The sequence below is a fragment of the Haemorhous mexicanus genome, chromosome 4 (assembly GCF_027477595.1).
Source record: "Haemorhous mexicanus isolate bHaeMex1 chromosome 4, bHaeMex1.pri, whole genome shotgun sequence".
NCBI classification, from domain to species: domain Eukaryota; kingdom Metazoa; phylum Chordata; class Aves; order Passeriformes; family Fringillidae; genus Haemorhous; species Haemorhous mexicanus.
The window spans coordinates 1812113-1835092 of record NC_082344.1 but is presented as its reverse complement, the minus strand read 5'-3'; the positions used below and the strand labels follow the sequence as shown (position 1 = coordinate 1835092).

Genomic DNA, 22980 nt, shown 5'->3' with positions numbered 1-22980 from the left:
GACAAAAATTTCCACAGTTCTTCTTGTGAAGCTCCTCATGATTATCCAAGATAGAAATTTGACATCCAGTTACACAGCCTAAAAAAAGGCCATTTTGTGTCATTTCTGCCCACAGCTGAGAGCAGTGTTCAATGCCATCCATATACACACACTGTTTCAACACTCAGAATTTCAGACCAGGGGTTTTTACCTCCATCCCTAAAGTTGCTTCCAAGACCATCACATGCACTGCAAGCCAATAAAGTTAACAACCACCAACGTCACATTTAATTTTGAGGGGCCTGCAGAGGACAGTAAGGTTGTGAGAGTCTTACTAAGACCACAGCCTGTTTAAAAAAATGAGCTCTTTCTCTAATCCAAGCAGATTTACAGTTAGCAGCAGAATCTGCTTATTTTCATATGCACACAGAATTGCTTCAATCAACTGAAAAAGAGTATTAATTGCTTTTATTGTTAAAATGAGTGGCCATGCTATAGGTTATATGGAACATACACGGTTGCAAACAACTCAGTACCTGCTGCTTGTTTTTAATTTGAAGAAAAGTTTTGCTTAGCTCTTCTCAAGCTCCAGCTCTGTGCAGGACTGGAATTGCCATGACTGGCTCTGAAGGCAGGATGGTTGCTCAAGGGCTGGGGGCACAAGAGATCACAGGGTGAAGAGAGGCCAGGGACAAAACTCCCCAGAAGCAGCAAGAGCTGAGGGACAGCAAATGGAAGGCTTCAAATCTTAATGCAACAAGCTGTTGGATTTGGCACTTACTGCAACATGTATTTTACATGTCCTGATTTCTAAGGAAAGAACTGTCCCCCTTTGTTATGCCTTGGGTAAAATTCTACAGCTTTTTATTTTCCCTTCTTCATAATGCCTACCTTAGCATATCAGTAGTTTTTAATGGAGACACTCCCAGGGACACGAGCCCACGCTCCTGTCCCCCTGACCTGTGCACACCCTGCAGACACAGCAGCAGTGCTGATGCAGTAGCACCAGACCCAACACAGGGATACAGCTGTGTCAGCTTTCCTATTGTCAACGCTTTTCCTGACCTTCTCTGCTCAAAATACAACTTGGATCCAAACACACCCCCCAAACAACCAACCAGCAACCTTAATTTACCAGGAAGGTTGTCACGGTGCTGCCCTTTTGCATTTATTTTTGACATATGAATTAAATAGTACAGCGAAGAAATGAGCAAATGCTGTTTTCTAACTCCCTTCTGGTATTCACCAAAGAGTGACTGTAATCACACCTTGAAAAACACTGGAGTAAGACCAAAGAAGGTCTCGGTGTAACACACAAGAACATGGGAATTGGAAGACAACTGAATTCCTGCTCAACCAGTACTCACCTCCCTGAGCCCCTGGGATATGCTTCAGAGGGAATGCTACATTTCTCCTTTTGAAACTTCTGTCTGGTATCCCACTGCGTGACTAAGTACTTGGCAAGCCAAATCCAAACCCAAGGGCTACTGTCACTGAAAGCAGCTGTCAAATGGAAATTAAATTATCCCTTGGAAATTTATTTTAAAGCTTAAATCCTCACCACAATTTCACTTGCCTCATTCAGCAAGACAATATAAGACACTGCTGACTTAACCAGGCAGCATCAAACGGGCCAAGCCAGACTGCTTGGTGGAGTGGCATTTCAGGAGTTACTGGAAAAGGGTCAGGCACGAGAAGCTGGGGCCTCCTTGCTCTAAAACCAAATGGTGCATCCAGCAAGGGCACTCAGAACCTCAGCACCTGCAGAAACTCATCACCTCTCCTTCTTCCCCACTTGCTTATTGGCAGAGCGCTGCACAGATGTCCTCTCATGCTTTTAGTACTCAGAGCATTCAATCCTCGTCCTGCTATCATTTCTGTTTATCAACCCAAAATCTTTTTTCCAGGGGAAAGCAAGATGTGCTATATCCCCACGTTTCAGGCTTCCAAAGCCATTACAAACAGCAGCACGCTCGTCAGAGGCGAGCTGGGGCACTGTGATGGCATCGTCACCTGACAATGGGCATCGCTGCGTAATCGCTGGGGCTTTCCAAAAACTCCCCACGACCAGGCACACGCTGCGGTGCCGCCACTGTGCTCCCCCGGCAGCAGCCGGCTGCTCACTAAGAGAGCCATCAGCCCCGGGTTAAGGGCAAAATCACGATTAAATGGTCTCACCGAGCACACATCACGGTTTTCTTCCCTCCTGAGATACACAAACCTGATACAGCTAAAAAGAGAATTCATCACCCATCTGCCTTAAAGGGCTGGGTTACAAATTCGGAGGGCAATGTGAAGCAGCAGTTGGGCTTTCTGCTGTGCCCACGGCCGGGCAGGCTCAGCAGGCAGGACACGAGCATGTGGTCCCGGAGACGCCCCCTCCCAAGTGGTGCAGCGCCGGAACAAAGCCGGCCCGGGGCTCCCGGGGCACAGCCGGACCGTACCTTCGTGGGTAGGCTCGGGGTCGGGTGTCAGCGAGATGTCATCCAGCTCGCGCAAGCACAGCCACTCTCCATCCATCGACACGCGGAATTTGCAAAGATAGATGGTCTCCATGGCAGCCTGAGTGATCTTGTCTGTGGTGGGGGTTGGCATGTCGCTTTGAGGCGTCAGAGCAGACATGATGACTCAGCTGGTACAACAACAACGGGGGCAAAATAAGGACTAAAAACAAAACCTTTCTGAAGAAGAAAATCAGAAATACCTTGCGATTAAAGGACAGATTGCTCAGGATCACAGAGGCTGCTCTGGCCTTTTCAGAGATCAAGCAAGGTAAAAACGCTGCTCCTTCCCGCTTAGCTCTGCCTCCCTCCTTTGCACCGACTGCCGTCGTCTCCAGTTATGCTAGAGGCTATTGATCCTCAGCATCCACAAAAACCTGCCTTCTCCACCAGAGGCAGCAGGGAAAAAGAAGTAAAAAAATAAAAAGAGGAGAAAAAAACAAAAAGAGAGGCAGCAGAATCACAAAATAGTGTCTTCCTCTGGTGATGACCCCAGAAAAAAAAAACAAAGGACGAGCGGAGAGGCAGCGTCCCGGTGTGCCGAGCTCCGAGCACGGCTCCCCTCTCCCGGCGCAGCCCGGGCAGCGAGTGCCGCCGGGATTGGCTGTGCGCAGGGAGCAGGGTGGCGACCAAAATGGCTGACTAATGAACTGAGCTGGAAATCCAGGCTCATGTGATCGCCTGCGATTCCCAGGATGCTGCCGAGACGCTGCTGATGCGGGGCCGGCAGTCAGGCGCTCCTCGGCACAGCAGCTCCTCGCCGGGCTGTGCCAGCCCGCCGGGAGCGAGCGGAGCACCGCCGCACCCCCATCCATCGCCCCCGGAATACAAAGGAGCAGCGCCAGCAATACAAAGGCACATTTGTATTCCGCTCACATCCCGGCATGCCACTACAGGAATTCAATCGGCACCTTTGTTTTCATGGGAGGTGTGCGAAGCGCAGTTTGGGTTTTATTCGCTGGGCCATCTTCTCAGGGGGCACCTTGGAGCTAGAATTTCCCATGCACAAAAAATGTTAGGATGGATTTATTGTCTCAGGGTAACAGGAAGGAAAAAATGATCTGGCTCTAAGCACTCGAGTGACTGGGGATGAAGCTCTTTTAGCAGGGCATGTGCACATGGAAGGACAATAAAGGAGAACACTACGAGCACCATGACCCAATCTTGTACTTTAAAAAATCTCCCCTGAAGATTGTGCTGCTCAGGTGAGGCTGATGAAGAAATATTGTTACTCAGCAGGAAGAGAAACAGGCTTCCAGGCTCTCAACAATAATATAATAGATTTTATAATAACAGCACTGCAGTCCTTGTCCCTGACTGGCTGAACCTCGCCTGTGTCCCCAACCCACAGGGTCCTGGTGCTAAGGGACAAGAGGTGCCAAGTCACCAGACAGGCTTCTCATTCCCAAGGTCGCTATAGCGTCACCACCCACTTCAACAATGCCATCAGGCACCAATAAATGAGCTTATCCAACCTCATTGCTGTGTGGCCCCAATATATTTGAGGAGAGCAGATGTGTAACATCCATTTAAATGGATGGACAGTCAGCCTTGGAGAAGGCTGGCACCAGAACAATATACTGGTAACAACACGTGCCCAACGCACAGGACCTTGATTACTCTCCCTGCTTTTTGTTCCCCTAAGAAGCAGTCAGAGGGAAGTGCATGTTTCTTGGGGATGTGAAATGCCAAAGCAGGTTGCCGGATACAGAATTCAGCATGCCAGCGCAGACAGCTGTCAGGAGAAAGTGGCACTGTCATGTACAAGGCTCATAAAAGTGGGCAAGAGGATTAGGAGCTGCTATTTCTGACTGGCAAGAGGAAGCAGTGACTTTTGGTGAAAACTTCCTGCTTAGCGCAGCACATTTTGACTCAGCAGCTCTTTCCCCATTGGGCCAAACCCAAGCAAGCACCAGGCAGCCTGTTCTGACAGCGACGCAAAGGGCAACTATTTCACAGAAAACAAGAATTACTATTGTTTCTTCTCCCCAAGAGAATAGAGTTCATAAAGCGTGCTGACAGCATCTTAACCCGTATATTTATACAGCCCTTCAGCAGTCACAGCCTCTAGCTGCAGCATCCACATCACACCACCCCAAATTGTAAACACAGTGACAGGGCCATGTACCAACTGCTAGACAACAGCTGCTGGCCCTGGCTAACCCTTGGAGAGCGTCTAAACAAACGGCACACACGCTCAAAACAAACCCTTCAGACTCAACAAAGCACCATCAACTATTGCTCAAGCTATTATCCAACACATCTCATGTACAGTTTAATTTCTTGGTTTTCAAAGCAATTAGAAATGCCGACAGCACTGGGTGTAACCCTGCAGCTCCCATTTCACAACACGGGTCTTCAGCTGAACTCAGCACAGCCAAGTGCCCCGCACATCAGGATCACAGGGCAAGTCTGCTAAAAAATCAGGAACCATTCAACTTCCACTTTCTGTAGCAAACCAAAAAGGTTTGCTTTTACCATGCAGGAAGAACAGAAGCCAGTAATTCCTTTCCAGCTGAGTTCTATTTTCTATTTTCAGGCTCCTTTATGCAATGATCTTGCTGCAAGTACTCCACAGAGATATTTACAGTACTAGGAAAATGTTCTTTAACTTTGACTTATTTCCAAAACCAAACCAAACAAAACAAAACAAAACAACATCAACAAAAAAACCCAACAGGAACTGTTTAACTTATGACTTTTTATCACCACCTGAAAACCACAAGACAAGCTTTTCCCTATCCCCATCCTATGCCCCCAAGTGATTAAAAGCAACAAAGCGTCGCATGAAGAAACAAAAGAAAGGTATCAAATTAATGTTATCACCAAACCTTTCATACAACTACCATGCAACTCAAGTGCACCTGAAAAGGCTCCATCAGGGTTCCAGGATGGTCATGGAGACAGGAAAACCCAAATCACGGATGAATGCAGAGGAGGTTGTGCAGGATGAACCACTTTCTCCATCTCAAACAAGTCAGGCAGCCTTGACTGGTCCTACAAACCCTCCTGTGAGCTACACTTTGGCACAAGCCCTTACAGGCTTTGGCTAGATTGCAAAACACAGCAGGGGTCTGCCAAAACATTTTTTAGATTCAATAATCACACACTGACTGCACTGGAATTTTAAGACCAGCCACCTGAACACCAAGCACTCCCTCAGCCACCAGGATTTGGGAGGTCAGCTGTACTGCAAAGTATTTGGAGTTTCAAAGCTGAATGAATTAGAATAATCTACACCAAGAAACCCAAACAAATTGCCAAACCACCCTCAGGACTCCAGGGAGCCTCTTTGGGTGTGCTTTTATTTTCAGAGCCTGCACGGGAGCAACCCGTGCTTCCATCATTAGGAGAAAGTTTTCCCCCTCCCTGCGGAGAGATTGCAAAGCAAGAAAGACAATGCCATCTCTGACACAGAATGTAATCTAAAAAGATAAAATTAGCAACACTGCATCTACATGGCAAAGTCTGCTTCTGACTCCTCTGCCAGGACAGATATGCACATTACTTCAAATACCAGCTACTCCCAAGCCTACAAGCTCAAACAGGAATGGGCTAAAGGAGGTTTAACAATCCAAAAATCAGCAACAATTTCTTAATTAAGAAATGACAAATTTTTCTTTACCTACTGTGAAACACAGAGATATTATTTAAGGATTGAAATAATTGAAGGAAAGGGAAGGAACAGTCTACTTCAAGTATCACAGTATTGGGTAGGCTTTCAGTGAGAACAAGCTGGGGGTTGGTTTAGGGTTTTTTAAGGACTGCCTAATCAAGTTGCTTTTATTCTGTTCTAATGTTTTGCTGCAGGTCAGCATGTTTAAGTACATCATCTTGCTCCTTCTGTCTGGAACCACCTGTAACAAGTAAGCAGGTGCTGCTGCCATGAAGAGCTTTTGCAGTCTCCTTCCCTAAGCAGCTCTGGCCTCCACTTGATGTTTGGAATCAGGTGAGAATACAACAGAATAGTTCAAGGACTGAGTTGTAACATGGAAAAAAAGACTTGAAATCAACCTCCAAAATACTGTGAAATACTTTTTGGTGTAGTGGCCACTGCCTCCCTGTAACACTTTGCTGCAGAACTGCTCCTGCTGCTCTGTGGGAACAAATGAAAGATGCTGTTAGAAATGTGAGAAGTGGAAAAAAAAAAAAACCACACAACAAGAAAGAAAAACAAATGGTGGGAAAAAGTGATTTACTGACAGAGTTTGCCCCAGAAGACAGAGTTCAAGACACCATGCAAACAGCTGCTGATCCCTGCTCCCTCCAGACACAGCTACCACTGCATCAGTCAGCCCCTGAGCGAGCTGTGACACTCGATACTGCACAGGCAGCTCCAACTCCATGGCTCACAAAAACAAGGGAACTTTTATATGCATCTTGTAAAGGTTTCTCCCAAAGCTTACATGAACCATCACTGCAGAATAAGGCTGACACGGGATAAAGCATTGCTCAACCACTGGGCTTCTCCACCAAGTCCCTGTGCACAAACGTGCTCATCTCAATGCTTCAGTTTCCCCACGTCCAGATAAGAGCGTCCCACAAAGTTTAAACAGATACAATTAAATATTTTTCTCTAAGTCTTCTTTTCTATCAGAAGTAGCTCAAGCCCTTGCATGCACATCACAGGGTTTACTATGAGTAACCATCTCCTGATTAGGGAAACATTACAAGTAAAACTGAAGGTTTTGAAAGGGGTCTGTCATTCCAAGCAATTTAACATAGAGGGACTTTGGACATAAGTTGGCAGCCACAGACAGTCCTTCATAGAGCTCAGAGCAAAGTCAGGGCATTTCACCTCCTCTTGCCATTACAGACATGGACTTCTTACCTCACTGGTTCTAGCTCTGCTGAGTAATGCCTTCAAGTACATCAGCTTCCAAAGGAGAAAAAAAAACAGATACCTGCTCCTGAGTGAGTGAGAATGCTCACCTGGGACAGGAGGTGACAAAGCAAAGGCCAAAAGCTCAGTCACACACACTCTGGCAGCAGCCCAGAGGATGAAGCTGCTGGTTATTTTTAGGAGGGATGGAAAAGAGAAGATCTCTCCTGTATGCACCCATGTGTGTACTTCTTATTTGATTTTAAAACACACCCAAGTACTTCAGAGCACTCCAGCTTCCACAAATACACCACGAGAACATCATAAAGAATCTCACAAAGGAGAACGCTGTTTGTCACCCAAGACGCCCCACACAGCGATGCACTTCAACCTCTTCAGGTCTCAAGCGCGCAGTGTCCTCGCCACGCGTTTATTTTCCGCACCAACACGAGGAGGAAACCCGAGAGGGTGTTCCCCAGCCCCTAAACTACACCCCGCGTGTCCAGGACAGCCTGTTGGATTTCCAAGGGCGGCCGCGATGCTCCTCCAAGGGCTCTCTGGGGGGCTGGTTTTGCCGAGCTGCTGGGCCAGCACGGCTCACATGCCGCCCCCACAACCGCCCCCTTCCGAGCCCCGCCGCCGGGAGCAGCCGGGTCCCCCCGTAACCCCGCGGGGCAGGGGCAGCTTTGGGGCGGCTGCCCCGAGCCCGGCCGCGCCCGTGGCTGCGAGAGCCGCCCGCCCGGAGGGCTCGGGGCAGCGGCACTCCGGGAGGGGAGCGACGCCCAGGGACCCCCGGCCCGCCGCCCACCCCGCCTCGATGGACGCTCCCGGCCCGGGAGCAGCCCCGTGGTACTCACGGGCTCCGTCCGGCCCCGGGTAGCTCAGCACCAGCACGGGCAGCGCGGCCCCGCCGCGGGGCGCCGGGGGTCTCCACAGCCCGGGCGGCGCGGCCGCGGCGCCGCCTCCATGGCCGGGGTAGAGGAGGAAGAACGGCGGCGAGGCAGGGCGCGCCTCCTCCTCCTCCTCCTCCGCCGCTGCCGCCGCCTCCCCGGGCTCGGGCCGCCGCTCCATGCTGGGGGGGAGCTCCGCTTCGGCCCCGTCCCGGGAACTTTCCGCCGGCGGCGGCAGCAGCGCTGCCCGCTCCGCCTCCGCCATCGCCGCCCCAGCCCCCGCCCCGCCCCGGCCGGGAAGCGCCGCGGCCGCCCCAGCCCCCGCCCCCGGGGAGGGAGCGGCTCGCCCCGGCACGGAGGGAGCGCGGCCGGCGACAGCCGCCCCGATAGCCGCCACCCTCTGATGGTGCAGGGGGCTCTTACCCGGGAAGAGAAGCCGAGGCACCATCTTCTGCCTCCCCTTGGCTTTCCCCGGCGTGAGAGGTCATGGACAGCAGCGTTTTCAGATCCTGGGACAAAAGGGAACAAAGTCCAAGTATATTCTTTAGTATTAAAACTGCCAAATAGAGCATACTACTGGGAATTTCACTTGGGACAGTCTTTCAGAAGACAGGACAATTAATGTGGATTGTGGTGCTGTCAGCAGGCAAGAAACACATAAATCTGCCAGTTTTTAAAGAGCACCCTGCCTTCCGTGCACTTGGGTTAAGCTGAAACACGTTGCTGCTTTCTTTGTAAATCTCACATTAAAATTGCAAAAGCAAAGCCGTAAAGGCTACTGATTCATGGAGACTGATTTTTCAGCCCTGCCCCAAGTCATGCAACATGTTACAAGTAATTGAACAGATGCTTTAATCCACTTCACAAATCGCACAGCGCAATGTTTCAATTTCTATGTGCTAACAAGAGTAAAACAATACCCAGACTGTGTGTGATGGAATAATTATGGAACACAGCTAGGAAAACCTTGACAAAATCTAAGGCAGCAGCAAATGTATTTCCATATGAGTTAGTCAATATATTTTCCTTGCCCCGTATCAACAGAAATTTCAGGTTGTGATGCAGAAAGCATGGTGTCCCCCTTACCACTGTACTTTTCTGCCCAACCTTCCAAGGGCAGCCAGGCTTACTCTGGATGCTCATCACCCCCCAAGGATTATGTCTTCCAGGTGCAGGAAAACAACAGCTCATACCTTGGAGCTTTCTACACTTTGCCTGCATCAGTTGAACTATGAATCACTTATGTGCAGGTGTGGCAGGACTGACTGTCCTTTGCATTACTGTGCTCCAAGCGAGCAGGTGGAAAGAACCCAGGGCCAGTCCTTCCCTTGCTGTGAGGGTGATGGAGGTGAAGCAAAGCTGTTACCTGAGGTGAGTCCCACCTGCTTTAGGTGCTGCTGAGGCTGCCAGTCCTCTCCAAGCAGGACCCTGGCAAGGACAAGTGCCATCTCACGACTGAAGCATTTCTTGGCAGTGTCAGCACCTTCCCCAGAAGCAGTACTGGAAAAGGCAAAAAGCAGCATTAACCAGGACTTGGATCCACTCCTTGCTTCTTTTCCTGATCCCCTGCGGTCCTTGCCTGATTTCATGTGTTCATTTTCTCAGGGATTTTCAAAACCTGTTCGCCACCAGGTATTTCCCTTCAGCACAAAACCTTACTCCAAGTATTTCCTAGACACCATACAGCATCCCCCCTCCCACAGCATTAACAATCACATCACACATAAAAGTATATGGGAATTATGTTTATGGCTTTGTCCAGTCTCTGAACTGATCAAGTGGACATAATGCCTGGTTAATCTTCATTAACCCAGGAGCTGCCATCTGCCGGCAGGCAGGGCCCTCAGCCTAATCCCAGGCTTTCTGAGGAAGCTGTCTGCAATGGCACACCAATGTGATATTTTCCTTTATTTACTGCTCAGGTAGAAGTAACAATTGTGCTTGCCAGCTGCTGGAGCTTTCCAAGGAAGCACAAAGCCAGACCACCAAAGACCATTAGCCCTTCATGTTTGCATCAAGGGTGAAACCCCCACAAGCAGGTTGTGTGGTAATGAGATCAGGGACCATCTCTGCTGGCTATTTTCCACACCTCTTGTGATGCCTGTTACACAATACCATCCCTCCCCAGAAAAAGCACCTAATCTGCTTTTTCTGCCCAGCATCTTACCCCTGACCTCTTGGCAGAGTCTCCAGGGCATAGCTCAGCATTATCAGCGGCAGTCTTCAACCAGGATCCCCATGGGGAGTTAAAGGTGAAGAAATTCTGCTTCCCTCCTCATCAAGGCTGAGCAGCAAGGCTACTCCTTCCTGGGAAGAAGGAGAAGCTGACACTGCTGTTTATAATAAGGGCAGGTGAGTAAGCACGGATCTAAGGAGAAGACCTCTTCAGTGCACCTGAGACAGGACTTTTCCCAGTTTAAGGTTATTGTGTTTCTACCTCTCCATTCAACAAGCAGCCTGGAAAATGACCAATATATTCTCCAGCCAGCAGTGAGCAGTGTGTTGCTGGCAGAAACAGGCCTGGGGTGTTAAGGTTTACACAGGAACCCCACAAAAGCACATTTCACTTTCAAAGCACAAGCAGAGCACCTCCATGCTTGTATTACAGAACCTGGCCTGCCACTGGACCAAGAGCACACACTTGTATCCTGGCTTCCCCCAAGCCCATCACACAAACAAAACACTCCCATGAGATGCAATTGCATTATTAAATAAAGCAATTATTCTCCTGAAATCATTTCATATGGAAAACTAATACCTTTCACATGCTATGGTACACAAACCAGGGCATGGGCTCCCTGAAACCTGTCCCAGACACAAGCCCAGGTTCTACCTGAGACAGTTTTTGTAAAACTTCAGAAAAGTTATTACTCACTCCTTCATAGCCCAGACTGGAACTGACCACTCACAGTCAGCTCCTGGCAAGCACTTCAGTGTGGGGTTAAAATGCATTAACCCACACCAAAAGGCATGGCAGTAGTACAACACCCCCAAAGTTTACCTGCCCACTGAAGACATAACACCGTAGCCATCTGTAAGGTGGTCCTGCAGCAATGCTTAGTCCTGCGGCAGCAGACAACATTTAACATTTATCATAGGGGAAGCTAATCTGGTTATCAGATAAATGGTTATAAAATCCAGGCAAGTCCACAAGTCCTTGCTTTGCTTCTCACTTCATTCAGGAAGGGAAACAATACTTTAGACCATGTGGGACTAAGTAATTTTAAAGAAGTGCCTATATTTTAAGAGCTAACAAAGGTGCTAATCAGAACAAAAATTAACTACTATTAACCATATCTCTGCAGCTCAACACAGGAACAGGATGGACCAGAACTAGACAGAAAAACAGAGCAGGCCAGTGACAGCTGCTGAACCCCTTTCCCAACCCACCCTCAAGAGGTCCATCCAATCCCATCTCCCCCCTAGTCCCACACGGCCTATTGAATTCCCTTTGTGTGATACATTCCTTGCAATCTCTCAAGGCTTCCTGTTTAGGGAAACTCAACAGCACCACAACAGATGAAAATACCATCAGACACGGGTGAGGTGTGGAAAGGGCCCTGTACCACTCAGAGATGGCACCTTCTAGAAAGCCCCCTCTGAAAAAGAACAACCAAATACCACCCCACCTCCAGTTTCCTCAAGAATAAACCCCACACCACGGTGTATAAACTTTTTATTGGATTCAGTACTGCTCCTCGCAGCTCTGACAAAAAGATGACCATCACTTAAGCTTCCTGCTCTTCTTCACCCCGGCCCGAATGCCAGAGAGCTCCCCGGCGTATCTGTGCAGCTCCCTGCGCACCTCGCGCACCTGGCCCTTGCGGCGGATTTTGGCTCGCCGGAATTTCTCCCGGTGCTTCACCCGGGGGTTGCGGTCGATCTTCCTCCTCTTGGGCGTGAGGCCTTTGTTCTTGATCATCTGATAGGTCACCCCTCTCTTCTTACTGGGATCTTCTCCTTCCGACACCGCTGCTTCTTCAGGCACATCCTCCTCTCCACTTCTCTTCCTCTTGAGTGCCAGCTTCTCCTCCATCATCTTGTAGTATTTCAGGGCAGCCTCCTCATCCAGCTCCGACTCATCCGACGACTCGGCAGCACTAGCAGCCTGGCCACTAACAGGTGCAGAGGCACATTTTGGTTTGGTTTTGTTGCCATTCATGGTGAGAAACACTGAAAACTTGTTTCCCTTCCGCAGCTTCTCTTCCTTCTTGTCGTAGTAGCTCCTCAGAAGCATACGGACCTGCGGGGAAAGCTTCTGGTCTATGACGGCGAGGTCGTTGATGATATTCCTGTACTCCACCAGCCGCTCGATGACCGGGTGACTGTGAACTGGCATCCTCTTGGACTTGAGAACCAGATAGAAACTGATGTTGGCACAGTAGTTCAGGTAGAGATGGTACTTGGTCTGCAAATAGCGGCTGCCCTTCCCCTGCGGGATAGTGCCGTCTCTCACCATTTGCAGCAGCGGGTGCAACTCATCCTTGATCTCCATGAGCTTCACCTCAAAGTCCTCCATCAGCTGCAGGAGCTCTGGGGACTCCTGCTTCAGCAGCTTCAGCTGCTCCTTCTTGGAAAGGGCCTGCAGATCCTTAGCAATTTTCTGCCCCTTGCTATCGTGCGTTTTCTGCTGCTTAGCCAGGTAGCCCTGGATCATGTGCAGACCATAATCATCCTCCCCCAAATCCCGCACCAACCGTCTCTGGATAACTTGAGCCTCCTGCTCCTCTTCCTCCTCCTCAGCATCGATCTCTTGCTGGCTCCGCTTGCCCTTGGCCTGGGCATCAGTCCCATAGTCCGTGTCATAGTAGAGCTGCTTGCGCTGGCCCCAGGAGAGCTCGTGGGGGAGCTTGGCCTCGGGATGGCGCTCCTCCAAGTCGCTTTCCATGGACAGGTCCCCCTCTTCATCCTCAATGTCATTTGCATCTTCACCTCCTTCCTCTTCTCCATCCCCAAAATCATTTTCATCCTCCTCACCTTCTTCATCTTCTCCATCCTCATCCTCCTCTGCGCTGTACTCCACAAAGGGATTCCGATCCTGAATCTCATCTTCCTCATCCTCCTCCTCCTCCTCGCTATCCTCGGGCAGCTGCAGACCCAGCACCTCCTCCTCCTCCTCTTCCTCGCTGTCGCCGGCCTCGTCGCCGCTGTCGAGGGCGGCCATCACGGCGCGGAACTGTTCCTCGTGGAAGCGCTCCACATCGTCCGCCAGCTCCTCGGGGCCGGCGCGGCCGCCGGGCACCTCGGCGGGGTCATCGGCGGGCTCGGCGGGCTCGGCCCGCGGCCGCAGGACGGTGCCGCGCCGGGTCCGCATGGCTCCTACTGCCCCCGCCGCGCTTCCCCTTCCGCTGCGTCCCTTCCGCTGCCTGCCCAGCCCTTCCTGTTCCCGGGCCGCAGCGTGGGCACGCCCCCGGGGACGCGGGGCATGCCCCGGGCAGCCCGCGGGGAGCTGGCGTTTCAGCCGTGGCAGCGCTCGCCGAGCAATGATGCCACGTGGGGAGGGAAGGGAAAGCCCTTGTGTTGCCTCCTCGGGGCTTTTTCTTCCTCTACAAGTCCAGCCAGTACAGCTGCTGGCTCTGCGGTCATCTTACGGCAAGGAGGAAAAAAACCAGACGGAGAACACACCTGACACCTGTGCCCTTGTAACCAAAACTTGGTACTCCGTTCCCTACCAGATGAAACTCGGAGAGAAGCAGAAGTATTTGCAAACCTCCCCGGACACCTCCGAGGTTTGGATATGACCTCTCCAGAGCCTTTCCCGTCACCGAATCGCACTTTTACAGGGATACAGGCAGCTTCAGGCTGCACAGCTCGGCAGCTGCTGCTTCATCACCTCTGACTCCTTGAATCTATCCCCTTATGCCAAGAGATCCATGCGTCCCAAAAAAGGAGCAATTCTGATTTTTTTATACCTGGAGACTCCTCCCTAGGAGGGCTTTTAATGCAGTCTGTACTTGCTCACCTGTGCATTGTCATCCTGTGGTTTCGTGGGTCTGTCAGCCATGGCACAGCACCAGCCCAGCCTCCCAGCCTTCCCACGGGAAAATGACATTAATACTGAGCCACAGGGAAGCCATCTGCTTTTATGAGCTGCAGGCAGCCCTGCCCCAAGAACAGAGTAATGAGACACAGGAATTAGTGTAGTCCAAGCTGAGTAACCCAGAGCCTGATAAATCAGGCATGCACACTTCCCAGCAAGAGCAATTCTGCCTACAAGTGCAGGGGCATCTTTCTCACCACAGAACAGGTGCAGGTGTATTTATAAATGCTCCTGGTTCAACTTTTTGTAGAAAAAAAACCCATGTCAAGCAGATATTCAAATTAGCTGAAACAGAGTGGGGTGCTTTACTCACTTTTTGGTGATTCATTTGGATCCTGATCCCTCTGTTGGCCAACAAGTCTCAGTTTTAATTTTCTGACACATTCAGCCTCTTCACATGGTCACCTCTGGATCAAAACTTCCTTACACAAACAAAAGTTTTAGCCTCAGACCGCTTTTCCAAATCTGTCCCTGCCAGTTTTCAGCCATCACCTCCCTGGACACGGGCCTGTAGAAGAAAGAGCAGCAAGAGTAACTTGGCTCTGGAGACACAGCATCCACTACATTTGTTGGCTATACCTTGGTGGAAATCTTCACTTGATACTTGGACATGTGCAGCCAGATCCTGCCAGGCTAAAATTCCAGGTAACTTTTGTAGCTGTGACTTAAAGAAACCAGGCCTTTCTCATGTCCCTGACCTTGAGAGTTTCCATCTTAAAACATCCTAATTTTTTTCAAAAATCAGCCTACTAACTTCCACTTGGACTCTCTTGGATTTCAATGGAATTGACATGTCTCCCAACCCAAAGTTAATTTCCAAGAGCAAGAAACAATCTGTGTCTAGTCAAACCTTCTCCAGGACTTTGTGAAAACATAGCTACATTCAGGTGAAGCTGGAGATCATCCCCAGCATGAGTTAGCTGATCCAGTCAGCCAGGAGGGCTCAAGAGAAACCAGTTTGCTGCTAGCAGCATGGGATCACTGCTACCAAGACAACAATCAGGGACTGCTGCTGGTCTGTTTAGATGCACCTCTCTGTTGGCTTCCAAGTGAGAAAGGAGGAGCAAACAGAAGCCCAGGGCAGACTGCTCATGGATGGTGTGTTATGTGAAGAGAGAGGCCCTGAGCCTTGCTACTGTCCAACCACCCCAGGACAGCAACAACAATTTCACCCCACTTCACTCAGGCACCTGCCCAGCTTCTTACCTGGAAAATCCTACTTCAGCATATCCAAGGGCATCTGGAAGCACAGCACATGTGAACAGAGACTAAAACCACAGGGCTGGTTCCCATTTCTTTTCCAATTCTCAGTTATTCCACCTCTAGCCTCTGCCCTGCAGGGAGTTGGGAGTGTGGCTCCCCATGCAGCCCATTGCCAAACGCCTGCTCACCCAGATAAAAATGCAGAAGGCACCCAGTAAAACAGGGGCAATCCATACAAATATCAGTCCAGAACATGAACCTTCCTCTCAAGATCTAGCTAGAAATCCCCAGAGACATGCAGGTGGCTGAAGGGACTGAAAATAGCTCTCAAGTCATCATATCCAGACCAAGGGACTGTACACACACGTGTAGATTTAGCAACCGAAATCCAGATACGCTGAGCGCCGGCAGCCAGGGAAAACCACCCAAGTGAACAGAAAGGCACAGAGAGAATTCTGCTCAGCCTCTGCCTTGGCATTTGAAAAGGCTCTCCTTGCATGTTCCCAGGGCCATATTTTTGTTATTGTAGCTATGCAAACAGATCAGCACTAGCCTCCCTTGCATGTTGTTTATCCTGGTATCCTCCCTTCTTGCCTAGTTCTAGCAAAATTCTTACAAAAAAGAGTGACCCAAACAAACAGTACTTGAGACAGACATCCCTACCAGCACTGGTGAATGGACTTATTTTTTACCTCCTGCCAAAAATGGGGCACAGGGAACATCTGGCCCCTGTCTCAGAGAGAGGGCTGCATAAAATTGTTAGCAATGCTTTCTAGGATGGGGAAAGGAAACAACCCCACTTTTTTTCTCTGCTACAGACAGATCCCTAAAGAGAGCACAAGGTTTGTACAGAACTGTTGAAGAACCCCATGTCCTGCAAGGGGTCAGCTGTGACCCATCTTTCCCCCCCTTCCCCAAGTCCCACACTCCCCTTGCACATGAGCCCTGCTGATGTAACCTGAAAGCTCATTGCATCACACAGCTGCAGGGTGAGGGGTTTGTGCTTGGGGAAAAAGCTCAGGGCACACAACCAGGGTCTTGGAACAGTTCTGGCCTTAGGCACCCAGCCAGCAGGGTCTGGAAAAAGGGAGACATCCTGCAAGGTGACAGGAACTAGGATGCTTGGCAGCATTGCCAGAAGAGTTCAGCTTCTTGAAGAAGCCTGGCAAGGGCAACCAGGCCCTTGCTAAGTTTGGGTTTCCCTTAAAAAGTGGTTTTTTCTGTACAAGACACAGGCAAATGCTACAGAGACAGCCCTGGCCATTATAGGCTACATTTGCTCTTCAAAAGTTACACAAATACTATCAAATCTGTGACCAGAAAAAGAAGAAAAAAAAATCCCAGGCCTCCTTCAGGAAAAGTCTGCATGCCCAATACCCCAGGGTTTTCCTGGCACCTGACTCAGGACCCCTTGTAAACCACAAATCCCATGGAGTCCCTTGTCCATTCACACCAAGATGAACTCCCCAGTGCAGTGGGCAGAGCTGCAGTGGCTGTGACCTCTTTCAGCCCTGCCTGTCACCTTTCCTGCTTTGACTGCAGGTTCTCCTGGGGGCAGGTCCAGCCCTTAATTCAGGTTTGCACACAGCTGGTCCAAACAGAACTTGGATTGTGAAGCCTGAAGTCATTTTTTTAATAAGACTCCAGGGATTTTTAAGTCTGATTTCTCAAAATGAGAGGCCAGAGCTGTGACCCTTGGACTTTCTTACCTTCCATCAGCCCTGATGGCAAGATGTCCTTGTACTCAGCAGCTCTGTTGCCTGTAGGTGAAGAACAGAAAAAAGCACAATCAAAGTGCAACTCCCTGCCCCCCTCCCCTCTGAAAGCCAGAGCTCTTGGTGCATTAACACACCTGGTTTCAGTCCCCAACCACACTTTCCAGTGTTGGCCAGGCTGTTTATTTTAGGAAACCCATTTGCACACACCCTTATAGGCAGAGTCAGGCTCTCCACTGACATTCTTCAAAAGAAGAGAAGGCAAGATGAAGAGCACTTGGTTGCTGTGTGTTGCCTTGGCCATCTCCTTGGGGATTATCCTCGTGGCAGGTAGGTGAGCAATGAAAAAATGGAAAACTGGGATTAAGACATCAATGGCAGGTTCTGTGTCATTTACCCTGAATTATTCTAACAGTCAGGAGTCAAAGCTCAAAGCCCACTCAAGCAGCCGTGCTTCAGTGGTGCTTGGACTCCTCAGGGTGTTTCTGCATCAGAGCAGTGGGGTCTTAATTGCTGCCTGGAGGATAAAGTGATGACTAGCTCCAAATTTAAGACCTGATAATTAGTGATTTTTCTATCATGTTTCTGAAGCAATCACCTGCAAACATGCATGCTTGTTTTTCTGCAGTCCTAGGGAGTTTAGCTGCTAGGTCTAAAGGCTTCCAAAATCTTCCTGGCAATCCTGCCATACAGCTACAGCCAACTTATTCTGTTTAAACTGTAGCTAATCATGGAACTCCACTGAATTTCTTGGAAACTCTTGATTTCAGCTGAGCTCAGCCTGTCCTCCCAGCACACTCCTCAGTGTGGGTCTCAGGTCTCTGGACAGTGTGAATCCATCCTGCTGCACATGGTTGGGTCTGGCCTGCAGGGTGGAGTCAGTGCTCAGGGATAACCATCCAACAGCACAGACAGCTGCATCCCTGCACTTCCTGCAGCTCCTGCCCTTTTTGGAAAAGGGCATCTTATCACTTAGCCCAGGCAGTTCTGTTGGGCTTCACAATGTATCAAAGGACAGTGCAATACTGGTTGCTGAGAAATTTTGTCCAAAATACAGCCACATAAGTATTGAGGAGGGAGGGAACAGCTCAGTGCAGTGACTCAGGCATCAGGAAATCCAACCTGAAGACATTTAGAACAGCACTAGCCAATTTTGCATTTAAATACCTTCTCCCCAAGAGACTTCACTGGGTGACACATGGAGAGACTGCAGATAAATATCACCTTTTTTTAGCATTGTAATCTTAAATGAAAAATTGATGGAGCACCAGTAACTTGAACAGTGAAGCCAAGAGCATAACACAAAGAATCAAATCAGGGCAGTATTTTTAGAGCAGTCAGAAAAACCTGCATATGCATAAGATTGTGTTGATCTAATTTTAGAATTAAAGCCTGCTCTTGAGAGGTTTTGGGACAACCCAAAAGCCAATAGGATCTGACTTGAACATTGGCTTTGGATGAAGGGTTTGGAAAGAACTGCACACAATGTTAAGCAGAATGCAGCACAGACAGCAGAGGAAGAACTGTGTGATGGACAAAAAGCCAGAGACTTCCCTGGAGCCAAAGGGAGGCCAAGACAAGGAGCCAGGGACTAGAGAGGCTTTTCTGGGAGGCTTCTGCATCAGAGGGAAGAGCTCATGTGGAATGATGAGTTGGCAGAGAAGAAGCTTGGAGAACAAGCTAGGAAAGTGATTTCCTTCCCAAGCTAGGAACTCCATAGAGAACCTTATCCAGCAGGTATACTGCTGCCAAAGGCCAGAGAAACAGCACTTGTAACCAGCAGGTCAACTCTGGGGTCACAGAGGTATCATTTTACACAGTATTGGTACCTTCTCACAGTTAGGGTGCCTGTAATCTCAGAAACCCCGGAATGGAAGCAGATGAGACCAGGATATTACAGGGAAAGGAAGGACTAAAGCTTTTAAGTCCAATAACTCCAAAATCTTTTATAGACATGATGAACCCAGCTTTTTTCAGCCTGTTTCTTCTTCCTCTCTCTGATTAAATCAAGGGACAAGCAGAGCAGGCAAGAACTGAGATCCATTTGAGTCCAAAACAAACTGCCCCCATATGACAAAAATAGCTAGGTCTGCTACTTCTAAGCAGGCTGAAGGTGCTGTAGCAAGAATGATGCAACATCAGGAACATCCCAAAAGCCTCTGAGTGACACCTGGCATGTTTCAGCCTGCTTTGACTGAGTTTCATACAGAGTAGCCTGCTAGAAGCAGCACTTTAGAGGGGTAAATCAGGACTGGAGTTTTCCCTGCAAACCACAAGCATCATCAGGGCCAACTGCCTTCCCCTGCCACATCAGCAGGCTGCCTCCTTGCTGGGTCCTCCTGTGCTTTTTGGCAGCTGTTCCCCCAGGAACCTGAAGGACAGGATACCACTCAAGGAAAACTGACCCATCTGCCACTTTGGCAAGGTCAGGACATTAGTTTAGAGATCAGATCCAAACTGGGGTTCGGACTGCTCGAGCAGTCCTGGTGCACAACAGAGGAATTGTCTAACCAATTCCTAGTAAAAGAGCACTTCAGTCACCAGGTGTGGCTGGGACTTTGTTCCCATTTTACCAGCAGTCCCTGCATGTTTGTCCCTCACCAGGCACAGTGTCCAGGTTCCTAAACTTGTCCTTCCCAGACCCACTACCCCTACGTACAGCAGCCCACTGAGCTGAGCAGGAAGACAGCTGAACCCAGCTTTGCTGAGACAATCACTTGTACCTGCTGCAACCTCAGCTTGAAGCAATCCAGGTGCTGTAATGGTGCATTGCTGACATGTTCATCCTCTGGCTATCTGCTCAAGCAGCTTTCAAGGATTTGGCTATTGATTCTGGCATTGCCTATCCTGTGCTTGCAGGTTATCCAGTGGCTCCCAGCGATGAGGAGTACGTGCTGGTCAATAATAAGTGTCAGTGCGTAACAGTGACCTCAAAGTTTGTCCCCTCCAAAGAAGATCCTCAGGAAGAAGTCCTGGAGAGAAACATCCGCATCATGTAAGTGGCAGCCGAGTATTTCACAGAGATGGTGAGCACGAGATGCAGTGTTATACCAGTTTTCTTTGCATTGTTTCTCATGTCCCAGCACTGGTGAAGTGAACAGTTTTTCATGTGGGCTGCTTTCTGTGGTATCCTGAGTATTTCACTTTGCTAAGTGCTTTTCTGCCTCACATGAACCTCTCTGGTGTTTGTTCCTTCAGACACAAAAAACATCTCCGTGTTTTAGGCAGACCAATACTAACTTCACAAAATAGGCTGGGGAAGTAGATAATGACCTTTCAAAAGTTGATCAGACCTGAAACAAGATCAGGCCCAGGACACTGGATTTACTTCCTGACCTGACTGAAAGCCTGGGAAAAGAGTTAATGCCTAAACTGTCTCCCATGAGACAGAGCTCAGTTCAAGAACAGGACTTGGTCCTGTCCTCTCCGAGAGTATTTACCAGGTGACCCAGGGCAGGAAGAATGATGCATCTGACTCCACAGTATCAGAAGGTTAATTAATTACTTTATTATACTATATAACACTATAACTATTTTGCCCTGTATTACACTAACAAGAGCAATACTAAAATAAAGAACTCTTGACTGTCTGCTGACCAGACAGTCAACACAGCTTGGACCTGATGAGCTAATTAACATAAACTATGTCCACCAGAATCCAACAAAGCAATCACCTCCAGGTAAATAATGTTCCAACACATTACACATGCTCAAAAACACAGGAGCAGCAAATGAGACAAGAATTGTTTTGATGATTCTTTCCTCTGCTTCTCTGTATTCAGAGGGTATGTGGATACCCCACTCTCCACTCACACACACCTAAGAGAAGTGTGTGTTTCTCTGGGAAACAGCTGCAGGAGTGCTGTAGAGTTCACAGCAGGAGAGCCACTAATTAATCATTCCTGTCCACCAGCCTCAAGCATCTGCTAGCTCAGAGTTTAACAAAATTTAACCCTCTCAGCCCTGTCACCTTGCAAGTGGCACTTAGATCAATTGCTGCAGTCCTCTCAGGGAGGGTTCTTGCCTTTGAAGGTGCAGAGAACCAAGATCTCCTGTTCCAGGGGTTTGATTTGGAGAAGGGTCAGAATGCCAATAACCTGAAGAGGAAGAGTTGTAAATTGCTCACAACAGAGCAGACTCTGTTTAATAAGCAGTTTTCATGCAAATGACTCTCTTCCCACCTTTGCAGAGTTCCCCTGAAGGCTCAGGAGAACATCTCTGACCCCTTGTCCCCACTCAGGACCACTTTTGTCTACCGCTTGAGTGAACTGTAAGTAGTTTTACTTCCTAACTTCATTTGCCAAGACTTAACCCTCAGCAGTGCTAAAAGATGCTTGAGGGCCAGATGTTCCCCTGGAACACCTACAAAGGGCACAGCGCTCTCCTGGCTCAACCTGCAGATGAGCAAGAAAGACTGGGGGTTCAGCAGGGGCATCTTTTCACCTAACTCCTCACACTTGTTCTCTTCCAGCTGCAAAAATTGTGAACCCATAGAAATTGACCTGGGTGGGGCCATCCACCAGGCCCAGCAGGGCAACTCCTGCGAGGAAGCTCAGACGTGCTACACCTACGACAGGAACGAGTGCTACAGCTCTCCTGTGCCCCTGCTGTACCACGGGGAGGTGATGCAGGTGCCAGCAGCTCTGACCCCTGACTCCTGCTTTGCCCAGTAGCTCAGCCCTCTGCTGTGCCAGAGCCTCCGAGCACCCCTGTTCCTATCCCAAATGCATGTAGAGCACCACAGCACCTGGATGGCAGCACCCCAAATGCTGGCCCCTGCAGTAACCCAACTCCTCTCTTCCCATTTCCAACCTCAGACTCGTGCCATCTCCCAAGAGCAGCTCCTGGCTTTCAGTCTCCCTTCTTGAGTCCCTGGCACATAGCTGCAATGCCAAGCTGTGTCTCAGTCCACAGAGACCAGATCCCCAGCAGACAGAAGGCATTCCCCTGAAGTCAAGGGAACTACACTCATTGACAGCTCTGGGGAAGCTGTCCTTTTCAGTCTCCTGCATGCCTCCCCCAGACATCAGCAGGAGTGTCTGTGCCCTTCTCTCCTGAGCAATCTAAAGTGACCTCTGCACAACCTTCTCACAAAGCCTTTGATGACATTAGCAGCATTTATGCCCTTGGAAGAGAGTTGTAAAACCACAGCTGAGACAAAAGATTAGGGACCCTTCTAGCACCTGGACATCTGCAAGCTTCCAGTTCTCCCAGATTCAAAGATCAAAAGATGCAGCTACCCTGAAGTGTTTTGCAAAGCTGCCAAGCCCTCAACTGTGCCAGGAATACTCAGCTCTTCTGGGAGATGTTGGGCATTTCACTTTCCCCACTGCTTTACTGATACTGCTGCCTTCTTCCACCCCTGCTCCTGGTTCAAGTGGTGAAAAGAAAAAAAAAAATCAAGTGGGCTCAAATTTCTTTACTTGCTCCTTATCTTGCATTTAAAACCTCAAAAAATTCTATGAGCACAACATAAATTGCTAGAGCAGGACCCTAGTTCAGGGTTCAGAATTGGAGTGATGAAACAGCAAAAACCTTATCCCCACAACTGTAGTTTTGTTAAGTCAAACATTCAATAAATTTTTTTCTGCAATCAAGCCGTGTGTTGTATTCAATTCAATAAGAAGGCATAAAAGGAAGCCAAACCTATAATCATATTCTTTTCTCTTTTGCAATTAATCAAACTCTCCCTAAATAACTGTTTATATTTACAGGCAAAGTCTCCCAAAACACCAGAATAGAAATATTTCCATGCACTTGCAGAACCTCTGACAGATTGAGGCTGAACTGGTGTATCATTTTAGGATCAGATCTGCATCACTGAGCTGCT

General features: G+C 49.1%; 3 protein-coding genes across 13 annotated transcripts in view; 1 reads left to right on the top strand and 2 right to left on the bottom strand.

Annotated features, from left to right (window-relative positions):
* The window catches only part of RUFY3 (RUN and FYVE domain containing 3), a 39911-nt gene extending 22745 nt beyond the window's left edge, over positions 1-17166 (bottom strand). For 4 of the 11 annotated variants that reach the window (XR_009486104.1, XM_059843568.1, XM_059843577.1 and 1 more), the window contains exon 1: positions 8160-8468. Coding sequence is in view for 10 of the 11 variants with exons in the window: in XM_059843568.1 (XP_059699551.1) it covers positions 8160-8457 (298 nt within the window). In the remaining variant the exon portion in view is untranslated. Of the gene's footprint in view, positions 1-2423; positions 2612-8159; positions 8469-8615; positions 8702-9574; positions 9693-10359; positions 10500-14154; positions 14295-14545; positions 14741-15438; positions 15690-17144 lie in introns of those variants that run through there. The other 7 variants (XM_059843573.1, XM_059843579.1, XM_059843569.1 and 4 more) reach the window with 7 other exon arrangements.
* Positions 11852-13655, bottom strand: UTP3 (UTP3 small subunit processome component). The gene has a single exon (XM_059843581.1). The coding sequence runs from the start codon at positions 13504-13506 to the stop codon at positions 11917-11919; it is 1590 nt and encodes a 529-aa protein (XP_059699564.1). The 5' UTR covers positions 13507-13655; the 3' UTR covers positions 11852-11916.
* Positions 17167-17320: 154 nt separating the features above from the next.
* Positions 17321-22747, top strand: JCHAIN (joining chain of multimeric IgA and IgM). The gene is made up of 4 exons (XM_059843583.1): positions 17321-17480; positions 20010-20145; positions 21340-21420; positions 21622-22747. Exons 1-4 carry the CDS (start codon positions 17417-17419, stop codon positions 21821-21823), a joined length of 483 nt encoding a protein of 160 aa, XP_059699566.1. The 5' UTR covers positions 17321-17416; the 3' UTR covers positions 21824-22747.
* The last annotated feature ends 233 nt before the right edge of the window (positions 22748-22980 follow it).

Coding starts and splice junctions, on each gene's coding strand:
- UTP3 (XM_059843581.1), bottom strand. CDS start 13,506: ATGCGGACCCGGCGCGGCACCGTCCTGCGGCCGCGGGCCGAGCCCGCC.
- JCHAIN (XM_059843583.1), top strand. CDS start 17,417: ATGAAGAGCACTTGGTTGCTGTGTGTTGCCTTGGCCATCTCCTTGGGG. Junction 20,146..21,339: donor GAGAGAAACATCCGCATCAT/GTAAGTGGCAGC, acceptor CCACCTTTGCAG/AGTTCCCCTGAAGGCTCAGG. Junction 21,421..21,621: donor GTCTACCGCTTGAGTGAACT/GTAAGTAGTTTT, acceptor GTTCTCTTCCAG/CTGCAAAAATTGTGAACCCA.